The sequence below is a fragment of the Salvelinus sp. IW2-2015 genome, linkage group LG7 (genome assembly GCF_002910315.2).
Source record: "Salvelinus sp. IW2-2015 linkage group LG7, ASM291031v2, whole genome shotgun sequence".
NCBI classification, from domain to species: domain Eukaryota; kingdom Metazoa; phylum Chordata; class Actinopteri; order Salmoniformes; family Salmonidae; genus Salvelinus; species Salvelinus sp. IW2-2015.
The window spans coordinates 26,610,594-26,628,011 of NC_036847.1; the positions used below are offsets into that span (position 1 = coordinate 26,610,594).

At 42.3% G+C, this 17,418-nt stretch overlaps 1 protein-coding gene across 1 annotated transcript in view; it reads left to right on the forward strand.

The window, feature by feature from the left end:
• The window catches only part of LOC111966730 (arf-GAP with coiled-coil, ANK repeat and PH domain-containing protein 3-like), a 91,492-nt gene that overhangs the window by 62,586 nt on the left and 11,488 nt on the right, over positions 1 to 17,418 (forward strand). Inside the window, exons 5-13 of the mRNA XM_023991616.1 lie at positions 926 to 984; positions 1,487 to 1,670; positions 2,367 to 2,411; positions 2,541 to 2,636; positions 3,242 to 3,316; positions 6,260 to 6,271; positions 15,919 to 16,034; positions 16,677 to 16,728; positions 17,179 to 17,279. Coding sequence (XP_023847384.1) covers positions 926 to 984; positions 1,487 to 1,670; positions 2,367 to 2,411; positions 2,541 to 2,636; positions 3,242 to 3,316; positions 6,260 to 6,271; positions 15,919 to 16,034; positions 16,677 to 16,728; positions 17,179 to 17,279 — 740 coding nt within the window. The remainder of the gene's footprint in view (positions 1 to 925; positions 985 to 1,486; positions 1,671 to 2,366; positions 2,412 to 2,540; positions 2,637 to 3,241; positions 3,317 to 6,259; positions 6,272 to 15,918; positions 16,035 to 16,676; positions 16,729 to 17,178; positions 17,280 to 17,418) is intronic.

Below are 17,418 nucleotides of genomic sequence, written 5' to 3' on the forward strand. Positions count from 1 at the left end.
TCCCTTCCTCCCCTCCCCTCTCTCTCTGTTCCTCCACTCCCTCTCTCGCTCCCTTCCTCCCCTCCCTCTTTTGCTCCCTTCCTCCCTCCCTCTCTCGCTCCCTTCCTCCCCTCCCTCTCTCGATCCCTCCCCTCCCTCTCTCGCTCCCTTCCTCCCCTCCCCTCGCTCACTCTCTCTTACTCCACTCCCTCTCTCGCTCCCTCCCTCCCTTCCTCCCTCCCTCTCTCGCTTCCCTTCCTCCCCTCCATCTCTCGCTCCCTTCCTCCCCTCCCTCTCTCGCTCCCTTCCCTCCCTCTCTTCGTTCCCTTTCCCTCTCTCGCTCTTTTCCTCCCCTCCCTTCCCCTCTCTCGCTCTTTTCCTCCCCTCCCTTTCCCTCTCTCGCTCTCCTCCCTCCTCCCCTCCCTCCCTCCCTCCCTCCCTCCCTCCCTCCCTCCCTCCCTGCCTGCCCCAGTAACCTATTTTACTGCAGCCGCAGCATGGCATGTATTGATGTGAAAGCTGAATTGTGATTATATAAACTATTATGATTGTAAAAATGAAAAACAGCAATCACTGTGAATGTCCTTAGAATAAGAGAGGAAAAGGGGGATTTTGAATGAAAGAGAGGATTTGTGGTGTAGTGTATGTGAGTGTGTTTGTCAGCACGTGTGTTATTCGTCTCACAATACTTGTATGTGTGGAAAGGGTGATCTCAATTTGTATTTGCATTGAATTAATTTGAGAATTCATGTTATAAATCCAGTCCTGTATCGCCCCCTGTTGGTTGAGATTGTATGTTACTGAAGGATGATCAACAGCACTGTAAAATCAGAAACCTCTCAGGATCTACATTTGTGGGCACAAAATAAGTTACATACATGCTCAAAACCTCTAACTCCACATTTGTGACCAACACATGCTAATGGAAGCTCCTTTTGTGTTTCAGATTCTGTTCGATCAAGCCCAGAGATCTGTGAAGCAGCAGCTGCACAATTTTGTGAAAGAGTAAGTTTAAAACAATGTTGTCTCATGCTGTCTCTCCTAAATAACTATGTAGCTTGAGACCATTTCTCACACATCCAACGTCTCCTTGTTTGGCCTGGAAGCTTTTCTGATTTATGGTGTTGGTGGACAACATCATAGGTGTGAAGCAGCTCTGGATAAGAGCGTCTGCTAAATGACTTAAATGTAAATGTAAATGAAGCAGACAGACTATCCCCAGTCTCAGGGCCTTTTACCTGGGAAAGGTCAGGGGTTATGGCCCTGGTCCGGTTTCTGTCTTAACCTCCCAGGTAAAGCTGGGGTGAACTGGAAGGGAGAATAAGGAACACGCGTATCTAACAAACTTCATTCTCCTTGGTGAATCTGTCAACCACAAACAGTATTGTCATTCCCAACCATGTGTTCCACTTACCCCTGTTATCTGGTCAGGTACAACTAAAGGAATCACATGAAGTGTCCCTTGTTAAACCCAATCTCACTGTCATCCCCAATTTCTCATTCTCAGGGATGTCCGTAAGTTCAAGGAGACCAAGAAGCAATTTGACCGCATGCGTGAGGACATGGAGATAGCCCAGGTGAAGAACGCCCAGGCTCCCAGGAACAAGCCCCACGAGGTGGAGGAGGCCACCGGAACACTCAGCATCACCAGGAAGTGCTTCAGACACCTGGCCCTCGACTACGTACTTCAGGTGAGACAGGCAACATAACCAGAGTCATACATGGACTCAGATAGATCCCTTTGGATCCTGTAGGTCTAGAATAGAATAGAATATAGAATATAGAATATCTCAGCATGGTTATAGCTTGGCATGCCCACATGTTGCCTCCTCTGTTTCCGGACAGTTACTCAATTTGCCTCTGGGAACAGAGTGACTGATGTGGTGTGATCGCTGTAGCTTCCTCTGTGTGCAGTATGTATTGTGTCTGCCGGCACTAACGTCCTCTCTGCTCTAATCTGGAGTGTGTGTGTGTCTGTGTGACCCTGTTTGGTTTTAATTGAAAGTGGCTGAAGGCAGAGAAGGTCACGGGTGTGTCTGAAGATTTATTCTAGAGACCTCTCAAATGTAGCGCAATATCTCATTTAGGTTTACATCGTTCTTTAAGATAGCCAATGAGCTGAATTTCTGAATTCTTTGTTTTATCCCTAAAATGCCAACATGATGACCATGATTAGTTCATATATAGAGCATCACAGTATCATGTTGATTTTTAGTTCATAACATACAACAAACTGAGAGACAGGCAGGACTGAAGGACACAAATGTCGTATATTGTTGGTCACTATACTGACAACAGTGAGGTGTATCTATTGTCCACAAGAGGGAGATGTTTCAATGCACAGTAGTATCAGATAAGACTGTTACTCACCTCTTCCCCTCTTGCAGATCAACGTCCTTCAAGCCAAGAAGAAGTTTGAGATCCTAGATGCTGTAAGTGCCCTTAACGTCCGATCCATCACTATAGAGTACAGTGCTGTAGAGTGAGTGTTTTGTTGTTTTTAAAAACACACCAATAATGTATTGCTTATATTCTCCTGTCTGTCTGTCTGTCCCCTGCAGATGCTGTCCTTCATGCATGCCCAGTACTCCCTCTTTCAGCAGGGCTACAACCTGCTGGATGAGATTGACCCCTACATGAAGAAGCTGGCTGCTGAGGTGAGCTTCACCACCTCCCTCACCATCCTCATCCAGAGCCGCAGACAGCCTACTGCTGTGCTGTTAGCCCCTAAGCCCTGCGTCCTGATTGGTATTAGATTGGTTCTGATTGGAAATATCGACCCAGGCAGAGTTGCATCACCAATGGATGCTCTGTCCGCTGCTGTGCTGTCTGTTTACATAACAGTGCATTAGCCTTCTGATTTGACTGTGGGAAACTTCTGACGTTATCTGTTAAAAGATCCCTGAATGTGCTGGGTGGTCGACGTAGCAGATACAGTGTTAGTGAAAGACTTCAGCAGCATAGTATCCTGTCAGGTGGAATACATGTACAGTATGCTAAATAGTGAAACAGACCTGAGTCAGTGCTTCATTACACAACATTGACCTCTCACACGTCATTGCGTTTGGGCTCTGGTAGTTCAAAGTGCTGTAGTCAATTGCTGAGCATCACTCTTGAATCAATCTGACTGCTATGTTGGAATTGCCCATGCTTAAAATGATGCGCTTCCATGGATATTCCTTGGCTTAAGCTCTTCTCTACTCACACATCTCAGCTATGTGACCAACCTCATCTGAGTGTGTTTTTTTAATCTTGTTTCCAGTTGGATCAGTTGGTGATTGACTCGGCCATGGAGAAGAGGGATATGGAACACAAGCACGCCACCATACAGCAGAGGGTAAGCAAGCAGCTATTTCACGTTTCTCCCTTTCCTCTGGAAGTTGGCGAGGTCTGGGTCTGGGACTGACTTTGCTAGCCTGTAGGGTATACTAAAAAACAGGATCAAGGCGTTAGCCAAAAAATAAGCTTGAAATGGGCACGATCTAATTGATTCAACAAGCAAGAACACACATCTAAGTTTCGCTTTTATGACGAACCAGAAGATCAGTAGTTATTTCTGTTTGCTAACTCATTGATCCTAATTTATAGTATACCCCTCTGGTTCCATACTGCAGTGGCTCCCAACTCCGTCCTTCAGTACCCCCAAAAGCACACAATTCTGTTGTAGCCTCAGATAAGCACACCTGATTCAATTTGTCAACTAATCATCAAGCCCTACATGAGTTGAATCAGGTGAGTTTATTTGGGGATACTACAAAAATGTGTGCTGTTGGGGGTACTGGAGAACTGGATTGGGGAAACACTGCCATACTGTATGTGCCATAGCCATGACTCCTCTATCGTTGCCATGCACCATACATGTATGGCTTGATAATGATGGAAGAGGTGTAGGGGACTAGGTCTAGGCTAGTCTTCTGTGAGTTGGCCATGTCTGTACTGGGGTTGGGCTGGGAGTTTGGCTGTGTTTTAGGGCACACATTACACGTCAGAGCTCCCTCCAGTCCAGTGAGTCCACCACCTGGCTCTGACTGTCTTCTGCTATGACTGGGGGATTAGGAAGGAGACTGGTGAGCGTTTTGATTAGTCTGCCTCAGAAAGGCCGGTCATTGATTTAAACTGTTAAATCAGGTGGAATGAAGTGCTTTAAGAGGCTAATAATCCCAGTTGTGTCTACTGTAAATAACAATGCTCAGCACTTTTGGTATATGCTAGGCTAGCTAATCATTGGGATTTGTGGCCCTAACTGTGTTTTTTAAATCCAGTAAAATGCTGACAATTGAAATGTGTGTTCTCTCTGTCATAGTCTCTGATGTTATTTTAGTGTTTTCACAGATCATTTTGGTCTCAGATGCAGGTCCCCTGTGCAATGCTATATTTACTGACAAATGTACCTGTCTGTTTGCTGTCAGTTTGCTGTCAGTTTTCTGTGAAACTGACAGCAAACAGACAGGTACATTTGAGGAAAAATCTAAATAAAATTGATTTCGAGAGCGTAATTTTAGTTGAGCTCTTATTAAGAACTTTCCATTTCATAACATGTCAAATGTGGCAAACAAACACATAAGGCAATAGTTCCTCAACACTCAGGAAGTCTGTCCTGTCTGTCCTGTCTGTTTGTGCTGTCCTGTCTGTCCTGTCTGTCCTGTCTGTTTGTGCTGTCCTGTCTGTCCTGTCTGTCCTGTCTGNTCTGTCCTGTCTGTCCTGTCTGTTTGTGCTGTCCTGTCTGTCCTGTCTGTCCTGTCTGTTTGTGCTGTCCTGTCTGTCCTGTCTGTCCTGTCTGTCCTGTCTGTCCTGTCTGTTTGTGCTGTCCTGCCAACTCCTACAACAATGACCGTAGGAAAGACATCCCAAACAGATCTGGGACCAGGCTAGTCCTGTCCTGGTTGTGAATGTATAATCCCTGGCCTGTTGACTGGGACTTCCTGAGTTCCTCATGATCTCCATATGAATGAGACACTATAGGGTCCAGTCTCAGGGTCCAGAGCCCCAGGAGCAATACTAATTTACCTCAGGAAGGATCAGTAGCCATCTGTCCATCCGCCTGCAGACCACCAGGCAAGCAGCCCTGGAAACCCCACTCACACCAGGCCACTGCCCGCAGTCTGCAGACAGACAAACAGGAGAGTGCAGAATGGATGTGGGCCCAGCAGTTATTGATCTGTTTATGCCCTGAAGACCAGTGCTTCTAAACACAAGCATCAAACCAACACATTCCACTGGCAAGTGGTAGTTTGTGTTAGTTTGATGCCTGTGAAAATTATGTCAGCATCTGATCACAGGTAAAATGTAGGCACGTTTTAAAGAAGAGCTCAAATATCAGAGATAGTAGCTAGGTTTACATCTAGATTTTCATGTGAATATTCTAAAAATCAGTGGTATGTTTCCACCAAACTGAGGTAGTGGACACAAAATGTACTTTTTCATGTACCGAATAAAAATCAAATGTTCAATTTGTGCCCATCGCCTTTTTCAACACCGATAATTGTTGCGTTAAATAGCAAATGTGCCAACTCTGGTTTTGGTACATGCGTTCCAGCCAACAGTTTGCAGAAACAGTGCAGGTAGGCTATGTGGATAGTCTACATGATGAGATTATGGATAAGAGTGAGAATATTTCTAGTTGTCAAATGGCAGTCAAGCATCGATCATCATGTCACCAGAACAAGACCCTCAACATTTATTGGAATGATCATAATTCATTTAATCTGTAGCCTAATTTAAACTGCATGGTTTCCTGAGTCATAGTGGGAGGACCACACACCATGTCATCGTGTGACTCCAAGTTTACTTCCATATCATGGTTATTATATCAATAATACGTTTCCACCGCCATTTCTCACATAATTCATTTTACCGACACCAAAAGATCCCACCATGTCGAACAAACAAATGATCTGTCGCCATTTATAAATTGTACTGAAACTTCCTGTTTCCATCACAGCTGTCGAGATGTATTTTTATACAGTAGGACTTTACTTGCATAAAAACTGTGGATGGAATGTGGTTACTGGCTTCCAGAGTCAGATGATGAGATGTTGTAGGCCAATAAGTAGGATTATAATCTGAGGTACAATGAAGCATGGAAATTATTGTATTATCACCCCCCCCCCCCCCCCCCCCCCCCCCCCCCCCCCCCCCCCCCCCCCCCCCCCCCCGCCCCAATTGGTCTGCAATGCCCTCTTGCATGTTATAACACTGCCTTCTCTCTCTCTCTCTCTCTCTCTCTCTCTCTCTCTCTCTCTCTCTGTTTCTCCAACAATGCTGCAATCTGCTCTCCCAGACCCTCATGCAGGTGAGTACATGTTATACTTCACATGTCTGTTGCCTGCTTCCTGTGAGAGACACACGCAGACGTACAGCACAGAACAGCTCAGATGTGCCATTACGTTAGCCAACCTCTTTGAAGTTATCTTAAGCTCTAGTGTGTGGGGCTGCAGACACCTACTACAGCACACTGAGTATTGTATATGAAGCAATCAGAACCACAGAGCTTTGTATGACTGCTATAGGCATAGCATCAGATAGTATAGCATATAGTTTGTTCTGAAGTGGGTCGCTCTGGTTCTGTTCTCTTTTGTTCAGAAGTTTTTTGCTGAATGGTTCTCTGTGTGTTTTGTAGATTCCCTGAGGCAAAGAAAGGTTGAATCTTATTGATGGACTTATTCTGCAAGTGCAGATCAGACCGGATATTGGTTCTCAATCTCATAGTATTGGGAAATGTGTTTCTTATCACACCACTTCAAGCATCATATTATATCTCAGCTAAAACATTTGATAAATCAGCAGAGGTCTTCAACAACGGGCAGCAGTCTAGCCTACATTTTCTGTGTTCTCTTGCTAAAGTCATACTCCGCTCCGAAAATGTGAAATCTCAGGGGTTTGTTTGTCCTTGTCACATTTGAACATGAGAAATAACCCTTGTGTAAACATACATGAGATAATTGGGCCCCCCTGACATAGTACAAGCAGAGAGGAGAATAAAGTGCTGCCACTGTGTGACATGTACACCGGTATGACCTCTCTGGTACACAGAGCAGAGAAAGCCTGTACATGTCAAGCCCCTGAGAGGTTTTATTCATTTTTAACACTGGTTTTAATGGAGGAACTCTGTCCTGGCCAAGTTTGCCTGTGTAGTTTGTAACCACCATGCATCACTCTGGCTCTACACTACTACCGTACAATCACATAATTTGAGGCTACTGTTCCTGTAGCATCAGCTTGTTATTGAATTAGGCTAAATACAAAATAACATTTTGGTCACAAAAAATAAATAGGCCTAATTAATTTTCAACACTTGAATATTCAGATTTCAGATATAAAATGTAATATATATTTTAAGCTATCACACGCATTATCAGCTTTTTGCAGGACTGATTTATAATGGGTGGTTAGGGGAATGAGAATGTGGGAGTTATATTTCTCCAGTGTTCTGCTGTGTCTGATAACTCAGATGGGCTCGGTTCCATGGTAACTGTTTCCCATGGCAACAGAGTAGGGAGAGCTAAATGAACCAAGTGGGTTCAGGATTAGGACAGGCAGGCTGTTGTGTTGTGGGTGGGGCTAAGGCTGGTAAGGCTAATTAATGGCAGATGACACCTCAGGCATAATGGGACAAGAAGATTCTGGCTGGTTGCAGACAATAGGGGTGTAGTATGTCGCTGCAGACACACTGGCTAATCAGTGCCACCAACTGTCCTGTCCTGGCCAGGGTCCATTTGGCAGAGAGTGAGGTGCAGCCATGTATCCCTTCACCAGGTGGGTGATGAATCAGAATGTTCCTTCCCAGTCTGTTTAGTCTAGTTTAGTGTAGTCTCGGGTGTCCACCCACAGTGGGTGAAAACGCGCTTTGGTGAGGGAATTTCACTTCCTTATATTATAAAATACATTGTACCAAGACACATATGATTCTTCATGTTCTGAATCATTCAGTGGGGTTTTTCTCTGACACATCAACATTATATCCAAAAAGTCAGATTTCGTAACCTAATACATCTGATAATAACCACCGAGCTCGGTTGACATAACGGTGCAGGTTTCTCGTAATGTTTGAGGAATGGACATTTGGTGGTGGTCGTCCTAAAAGTTGTTTCCGCGGGTCGCAAAAAGCTACATTAGCATGACACGAGCTGAATTCAATTTGAAAGATTTTGAAAATAAAAAGCTTGGTATACGCTCAGTGCTCCGTTGACATTTCAGAGAGATAGGAATATTGTTTTTGTGAAAAGGGAACATAACAGATTCCTAACTAAGGGATACTGAGATAGTGCTCATGATGAGAATGATGATTTTAATATCTTGCCCACTCAACATTTCAGTCAAGCAGTCTGTCTCTATCCAATATCCAAGGGAGGGGTAATGGCAGAATACGTCAATAATGGGCCTTGCTCTCTGTCCAGATGAAAGCCTGCAGAGTGTCTGAGACCCATATAGCATGGCTCTGACCCATGTAGCATGGCTCTGACCCATGTAGCATGGCTCTGACCCATATAGCATGGCTCTGACACATGTAGCATGGCTCTGACCCATGTAGCATGGCTCNTAGCATGGCTCTGACCCATGTAGCATGGCTCTGACCCATATAGCATGGCTCTGACACATGTAGCATGGCTCTGACCCATGTAGCATGGCTCTGACCCAGGGCGTTGATACTGAAAACTGCTACGATGAGGTGTTCCCTCTCAAAGTGAAATAAATATGTTCTAGAATTGTTCTACAACTTCTAAGAATCAGAGCAAAACCTCATGGTTAACCCCTCACAGCTCTGTACTCAGTAGCCTATGGCCTCTTCTCTCTGAGGAACATGGCTTCTGGAATTCACAGTTTTCACCAGCATGGATTGCAACATACTTTCTAATTGTGCAATTGATGGAATTAAATATAGTCTAATTTCAATAATTTACTTATCAAATAAAACACAAATGGGATTGCACGTGTAAATAGTAAGATTAATTTGGAGTTATCTGATCCCATTAATAATTGTTGGAATGGGTCTGACCAGAGCCATGAATATACATGAGTCTGTGTTTGACTATCTCACAGGCTGCTGCTGTGATGTCCTTTCACATTCCACAGCTCCCAGTCCTCCTCTGGCAAAACTTCCCTGCTGCTGGCCAGCATCCTGATGACAATCTGCTCATATAGGCTAAGTTTAGGGTGCCCAGGTTAGGGGACAAAACAAAGCTCTAACAGTAAATAAGTTAGTTAAAGTAGTCTAAAGTAAATGTGTTGTAAGCTATTTGATGTCTGTTTGTTTTGAACATGGTAGGCTAGCTGACTGCGTTGGGAAAAAAAGATGATTCACTGCTAGTCATTTCTTCTACCAGATCATTAGTAATGAAGGGCCTTGTAACAGTATGAGTAACCTAATATCATAGAGCAGAAAATATTTGCTTCCCTTCTTCATAACATGTGTGAGCTTACTCAAAGGGCATCTACATGTTTATGGTAAGGATTTGTATTATTGATGGCAACTGGAAATGTATACGTGCATAATTGTGTAGGCTAGGCTAAATGTAAATGTGCTGCTACTGACAGCTGTTCTATAGTGGCTTGCATTTAGGTTGTTTATTCTTTGTTCGGCTACATGGCAAATAGGCTCATAGCTTCTTAGTGGTGATTGCTTGATTAACTGAACTGGTTGCCAATTGGTTTTCCCGTTCTGCAGAACGTGCACGGGGTCCGAGGTTTGAGGAGTTGTAAAAGTGTCCAAACAGCGCAGCGTGGATTCTGGTGTTACTTTAACACTCTGCCAGTCTCTGGGTCAAGAGCGACTTCAGTCTAAATTCGACGTGCCGCAAATAAATTGGCAGCTGTATGATAATAAGCTCTAATCCAAAGCCTCACACAGCAGCAAGCAGTTGGCTACGCGCATTTATCCACATGTCTGCGTAGTGGAATTAGGCACGATGCAGGACTCTGACGGTTCGAGCATTTTTCAGTGTTCAGAGATCAGATAGGACTTAACTGACACTTGTAACTCCACAGAGATGCCTATTCAATGAGCATTTGATTAGATTAGATATTTTTTCTGTTTTATTTTTGTGTTTGCCTATTTACATGTCCAATGCTCTTGGATAATTTAAAACGTTTGAAAATGAAGATATTTGGAAGGTTGGACCACACTCTGGTGGGTTGAGTTTTATTTTGTAGTCTACTTTACTAATAATTGTTTCACTTTGTATAGTCTTGAGTATGTTTGTGTTATGTTGCTTTTTGGAGAGTTGACCTTTTGTGAAGTGAGGAGAGACATACTTTTAATAGGGATAGATTGTTTTTAATTTGTGTCATGACTTGATGGAGTATTGAACAGCTTATATTGGAAATGCAGTAGTTTATGGTAAACGGCAACAAATAGTCAGATCAGACTGTGACAACAAATTGTCAGAACAGACTGTAACAATAAATCGTCAGATCAGACGGTAACAACAAATTGTCAGATCAGACGGTAACAACAAATTGTCAGATCAGACGGTAACAACAAATGGTCAGATCAGATGGTAACAACAAATGGTCAGATCAGACTGTAACAGCAAATTGTCAGATCAGACTGTAACAGCAAATTGTACAATGCATATTTGTGCATGTCAAAAAGAGAGCTCTAGGGAGGAGAAAACATTGTATTATTTAAGTATGTGAATAGTAGTTGATGGCTGCTGCTGTGCTCAGTGCTGCTGATACCATTATGAAACTCAGCTGATCACAGTGGGTCTGATGGGATCTGACTGAGTGCACTGTCACTGGCATTCCTTTATCTAGGTCAATGTTGGAGCTATTTTAAATCATCCTAAAAGAAAGGCAGTACAATCCTCCCGTCAATCCTTCACTGTTTATTGCTTTTCATTAGAGAACTCATTATTCGAATGGAGCTTGACCACGCTGGGAACATTGTGTTCCAGTCTCTTCAATAGGCTGTTTGTGTATTTGTCATGAAAAAGAAAACCAAATTCAATTGAAGCTAAATCAATGTTCTGTACCTATACACCAGGGGTGCATTCATTACGCAGATTCTGTTGCAAAACATTTTGCAATGAAAACAAGAGTTTCTATTGTACAAATTCAGGTAGGTCCCTCCCCGTTTCGTTCCTTTTTCTCTGTTTGCTTGCGCTGTTGGTTTCCGTTGCAAGACGTAATGAATACACCCCAGTCCATGGGTGATGTCACGGACAAAGTCTCAGGACATCTAATGATTCTAATCTAATACTTAGATTCTTTCTTAACATTCCTCCCTTAAAGGAGCACCATATGAACTCTTTGAGAACTCTTTCATCAAGCCTATATTCACTAATGAGACAATGGTGTCTTGGCAAATGAAGCTTCACCACTGTGATGTAATGTGGTTAATGGGCCGTACAAAATATGCACCAAAATAGTTATCTAGCTAAAGGCATCATAGCTCTGTTGGAGTACACATGCCTTTACCATATCTCTACAATGATTATCTCATTTAGCATGCAGGCTCATACAGGTTTTACCCAGCGTTTTTAACAGGAACCACGCTTTCCCTCCCAAAAATGGGGGGGACCATGTACAAAAGGTGCTGTCATTTCTAAACGGTTAATCCAATATGTATGAAAATCCCCTCAAATTAAAGCTGACAGTCTGCACTTCACCCTCATTGTCATTGTATCCTTTCAAACTCAAAGTGCTAGAGTACAGAACCAAAATAACAAAAAAATGGTCACTGTCTAATGAATTATGGTGCTCACTGTATTTACCTCAGATTACACAGATCCACAAAGAATTCGAAAACAAACCCGATTTTGATAAACTCCCATATCTACTGGGTGAAATACCACAGTGTGCCATCACAGCAGCAAGATTTGTGACCTGTTGCCACAAGAAAAGGGCAACCAGTGAAGAACAAACACCATTGTAAATACAACCCATATTTATGTTTATTTATTTTCCCTTTTGTACTTTAACTATTTGCACGTTGTTACAACACTGTATATAGACATAATATGACATTTGAAATGTCTTTACTCTTTTGGAACTTCTGTGAGTGTAATGTTTACTGTTCATTTTTATTGTTTATTTCACTTTTGTATATTATCTACTTCACTTGCTTTGGCAATGTTAACATATGTTCCCATGCCAATAAAGCGCCTTGAATTGAATCGAATTGAATTGAGTGGGGAGAGGTTTACGGATATGGATGTTGACTTGTTAAAATCCATCAATGAAAGGCTTGCCGAACTTGATATCTTGGATATACTACGAGAGGACATCAATGCATTATGTGCCCATCTAGAATTCAGCCAATGTCAGATTGATGATCTAAGGAAAGAACATGGAGCTGAAAGGGACTGTAGACTCTATTCATGGCAAGGTGGAGGTGGTGCAAAGGGAGAACAAACAACTTTAAAAAACTTTCCTTGATGTACGGTGTCGATCAATGCGGGACAATCTAATCTTTTCAAGGATACCGGAGAATGACAACAGCAGACACTGTTCAAGACTTTATGTCAACTCACTGAAACTGCCCACTGATGTCGTGCGTAATGTCACTTTCTCCAGAGTCCATAGAATGGGTAAGGCCTCTGGGAATAGGACACGGGCTATTATTGCATGTTTTGAATATTTTAACCAAAAGGAAATGGCAAAGAGCAGGGGCAGAGATATCAGAAACCCTGATTTTGGAATGAATGATCACTTCCCCACGGAGATCAATGACAGGAGAAAAAAAATGTATCCCATCATGAAGGAAAAGCATTGCCTGAATCAACAAGTCTGATTGGTGAAGGATACATTTTACCTCAACAGGCAACTGTATCGGGACTCTAGAGTAACTCCCTGGCTATTTTAATCCAACTGTATCGGGACTCTAGAGTAACTCCCTGGCTATTTTAATCCCAACTGTATGGATTCTAGAGTAACTCCCTGGCTATTTTAATCCAATGTTAAAATCTGAGTTTGTGTGTCGTAGTAACTTCAACTATAATGAAATACATGCTCTATTGATCTCCACTTGACAAGGAAAGGGTTGCATATAGCTCAGGTTAATGTATGTAGCCTTCCAACAAAATACATGAGGTTTTTAACTTGGTCAACATAAATAATATTCATATTTTAGCTTTGATGAACATTCATGGATATAGTCTACTTAAACTGCATGCATGATCAGAAGGATAGCTAAATATTTACTGAAAGATTCTTAAGCAAACAACCCAAGTGTTAATTGGGAGTCAAGTGAACTACTGTTCTGTGGTCAAACAACCCAATCATTAATTGAGTCAGATGAACTACTGTTCTGTGGTCTAGGAAATGATTCAGCATGTGAATTAGGAGGCTGCAGATTGAACAGAACAAAGCAGCAAGGATTGTTTTAAGGTGGAGATATGGTTCTTTCTGTTGCAGTCATGCACAGTGCTCTTGGCTGGTCATCAATCAACAAGATAATTAAAAAACATGCTCATTTTTCACAATGTATACGATTTAAAACGGCCCAAACTATATCACAACAGTATTCCATTGTAAGAGACAAACATTGAGTAAATACTAGGAATAGATAGTCCACCATCTATCCAGACAGAAATGAAAAATAGGCAAAATAACATGTCGATTTAGAGCAATAAAGAAATGTAATAATTTATCTGAGCAAACCAGAAACCTTACAATATATTAATTCAAACTATACTTTTAAAACCATTTAAATATAATAAATTGGAAGGTTGTGCGGACTATGGTAGATGAAGATTCAATCTATCTTTTCAGACCGTTAAGAGTATTTACCTGGTCAATATGTCAGTGTATTATGTCTGTTTGTAACAGTGTGTTATATGTGAAAATGTGATCATATTATAAATTGTATCTTCATGTTTAAGGACTCTGGAAGATAGTTCAAATGAGGACTAAAAGAGATCCTAATAAAATCCAATAACATTTCTAGAATGATTATCTCTAGAATGATGCACGTCATAGTTGCTGCTCTCTAAATTGAACCAAGTTTAACCAGGTTTGATTAGGGTATAGTGATTCAGGTTAGACTAGAGAACTGACAGCACCAGGACACTGATTTAGCTGTCTTTATTTTGTTCAAGGAGGCAGTGTTTGGTGTAAATGAAACACTGTGAAAAATGTATTGGGTAATAAATGTTTTCGTAGAGCAGAAGATGGTTACGCAATCGTTGTGTCACAGTCGACATTTCAAATGTGATTCCTTAAGGGCACAGCGAATCACTCTGTGAGGATGCAGGCGTGCTTTTCACATCACATACATGTGCACACACTTGATTGTGTTTATATGATCGGCCATTTATGCATCTTGCAAGGAAGGCTTGGTCCCGTGTGGCTCAGTGTAGAGATGGCGCTTGCAACGCCAGGGTTGTGGGTTCATTCCCCACGGGGGACCAGGATGAATATGTATGAACTTTCCAATTTGTAGTCGCTCTGGATAAGAGCGTCAGCTAAATGACTTAAATGTAAATGTAAATGTAAAGGCTTACAGTATATCCTGATTTGATGTGATCAACTCAAATTGTATTTGCACATGCTTCGTAAACAACAGGTGTAGACTAACAGTTAAATGCTTACTAACGGGCCCTTCTCAAAATACAGAGAAGAAAGAGTAGAGAAATAATAGAAAAATAGTAGCACAAGGAATAAATAATCAATACCCAACGATTAACGATAACCTGGCTATATACACAGAGTACCATAACGAGTCAACGTGCAGGTTACGAGGTAATTGAGGTAAGATTGGCATATATACTGAACAAAAATAAACACAACATGTAACAATTTCAAAGATTTTACTGAGTTACAGTTCATTTAAGAAATCAGTGAACTAAATAAATGTATTAGGTCCTAATCTATGGATTCACATGAATACAGGGAAAACAGATATGATCTACTTGTACACAGAATACCTTAAAAAAAGGTTAGTGGCGTGGATCAGTATCTGGTGTGACCACAATTTCCCTCATGCAGCGTGACACATCTCCTTCCCATAGAGTTGATCAGGCTGTTGATTGTGTCCTGTGGAATGTTGTCCCACTCCTCTTCAATAGCTGTGCGAAGTTGCTGGATATTGACAGGAACTGGAAGACGCTGTTTGTACAGATCGAGGAAGAACTGGAACATTTTTAGCTTCCAGGAATTGTGTACAGATCCTTGTAACATGTGGCCGTGCTTTATCATGTTGACACACGAGGTGATGGCAGCAGATGAATGGCACGACAATGGGCTCAGGATCTCGTCACGGTATCTCTGTCCATAAAAATTGCCATTGATAAAATGCAATTGTGTCCGTTGTCCGTAGCTTATGCCTGCCCATACCATAACCCCACCGCCACCATGGGGCACTCTAGTCAAAACGGTGACATCAGCAAACTGCTTGTCCACACGATGCCATACACGTGGTCTGCGGTTGTGAGGCCGGTTGGACGTATTCTCTAAAATGACTTTGGAGGCAGCTTATGGTAGAAAAATTAACAAAAATTATCTGGCAAAAGCTCTTGTGACATTCCTGTAGTCATCATGCCAATTGCACGCTCCCTCAAAACTTGAAACATCTGTGCAGTGTGACAAATCGGCACATTTTAGTGGCCTTTTATTGTCCCCGGCACAAGGTGCACCTGTGTAATGATCATGCTGTTTAATCAGCTTCTTGATATGCCACACCTGTCAGGTGGATGGATTGATCTTGGCAAAGGAGAAATGCTCACTAACAGGTATGTAAACACATTTGTGCACAAAATTTGAGAGAAATAAGGTTTTTGTGCATATGGAAAATTTCTGGGATTTTTTACTTCAGCTCATGAAAAATGAGACCAACACTTCACATGCTGCATTTATATTCTTGTCCAGTGTAGTTCAAGAAAGAGAATCTCCAGTCACTGTCACGCTCCTCCTATATGTCCCCTCACTGACTGTCTCTTCTTCCTATGGTTAGTGGTAGCATGAACAACAGGATTAACTTCACTCTCTCTTCTCTGACAGGACTTCTCGTATGACGACTCGAAGGCAGAGTTGTTCAACGTGGACGCGCCCAATGGCGTGGTGATGGAGGGGTACCTGTTTAAGAGAGCCAGCAACGCCTTTAAGACTTGGAACAGGTAAGTAGACAAGTAGACAACTGATCAGTAACTCTCCATAAGCCAGCTACACTCTGGCGCTGAAGCATACTATATTAGTGTATTGTGGTCAAAGCATTTTGATTTTAATTCTATCTTGACAATGGTATGTTTTGTGGATTTTCTGTAGACATACCATAGATAGCGAACTAAATAAATACTTGTCCCAGATTATTTCAGTAAGTAGTCTATTCCCTAGGAAACCATACTTGGCTATACTTGCTAGCATTGACTTCACGTCCTGAGGAATAGTTTACTGCCTGTGGAAACACTCAATCCATTAGAACACCAGGCTATTTCTCCCCGTAGGCGGTTCTCCCACTGATGCTCTCTACTAGGGCGTTACAATGTATTACTCCATTTGTCTTGTTTCCTGACAGTGCAGCCCTCTAAAGAGGTTGGATGTGAGCCAAACCACACGTGTTGTGAATTACTCTCTGCTATATAGTGCAGCTCAAGGGAAAGGAAGAGCTCATTCACATGCGCTTTTACTCATCCCAACCACTGTGGTGGCTAGAGAGCAGAGAGTGACATTATTTCAACTCGGCAGGTCAGCACCTTCTAATGGAAGAAGGATATCCATTTAACATGCATGTTTTATTCATTTCTCTCTCTCTCTCTCAGGCGGTGGTTCTCCATCCAGAACAGTCAGCTGGTCTATCAGAAGAAGCTGAAGGCAAGTCCACATATCCACTAGCTACCATCTTAGTCTGGGTCCCTTGGGGGGGTAAGAGGTTACGTGCAACTTTAATGGGGTATAGAGCTACTCTGAAAGTCACTGTGATCTATATTGGCGAAATACAACACTCCCTCTGTCAACACCGACTGCATTAGGGCAGAGGACTGTTATAGGATAGCTTATTACTCCTCAGTCCTGTCCCAAAAGACTCTTCCTACGCCCTCATATAGACCCTCACATCAATCCATAGTGGGATATAGAAAGTGAGCGTCAGTGTACCCGTATGAGCTTCAGCACATTGGATTAAATAGGAAAAGGTGGTCAACTGAGGGACTTTGAAATCCAATCAACACATCTCACACAAGGACACAGTGGGCATAATGTTGGTATGATGAATAATCCAACTGATTGACTGACCGGGCCTTTTTCACTGTTACTGACCAATAGGATTCCCTGACGGTGGTGGTGGAGGACCTCAGGCTGTGCTCTGTCAAGCCCTGTGAGGACATTGAGAGGAGGTTCTGCTTCGAGGTTGTCTCCCCCAACAAGTATGTTCGTCTTAGTGCCCTTATATTATGGAATTAACTAAATAAATTCACCTTTGTTCCAAGGAATTTTCCTTACAGTTAAATTGATGTAAATCCCTTTAGGTAAAATCTTAAGAAAATGGCCAATAATATGGCAAAT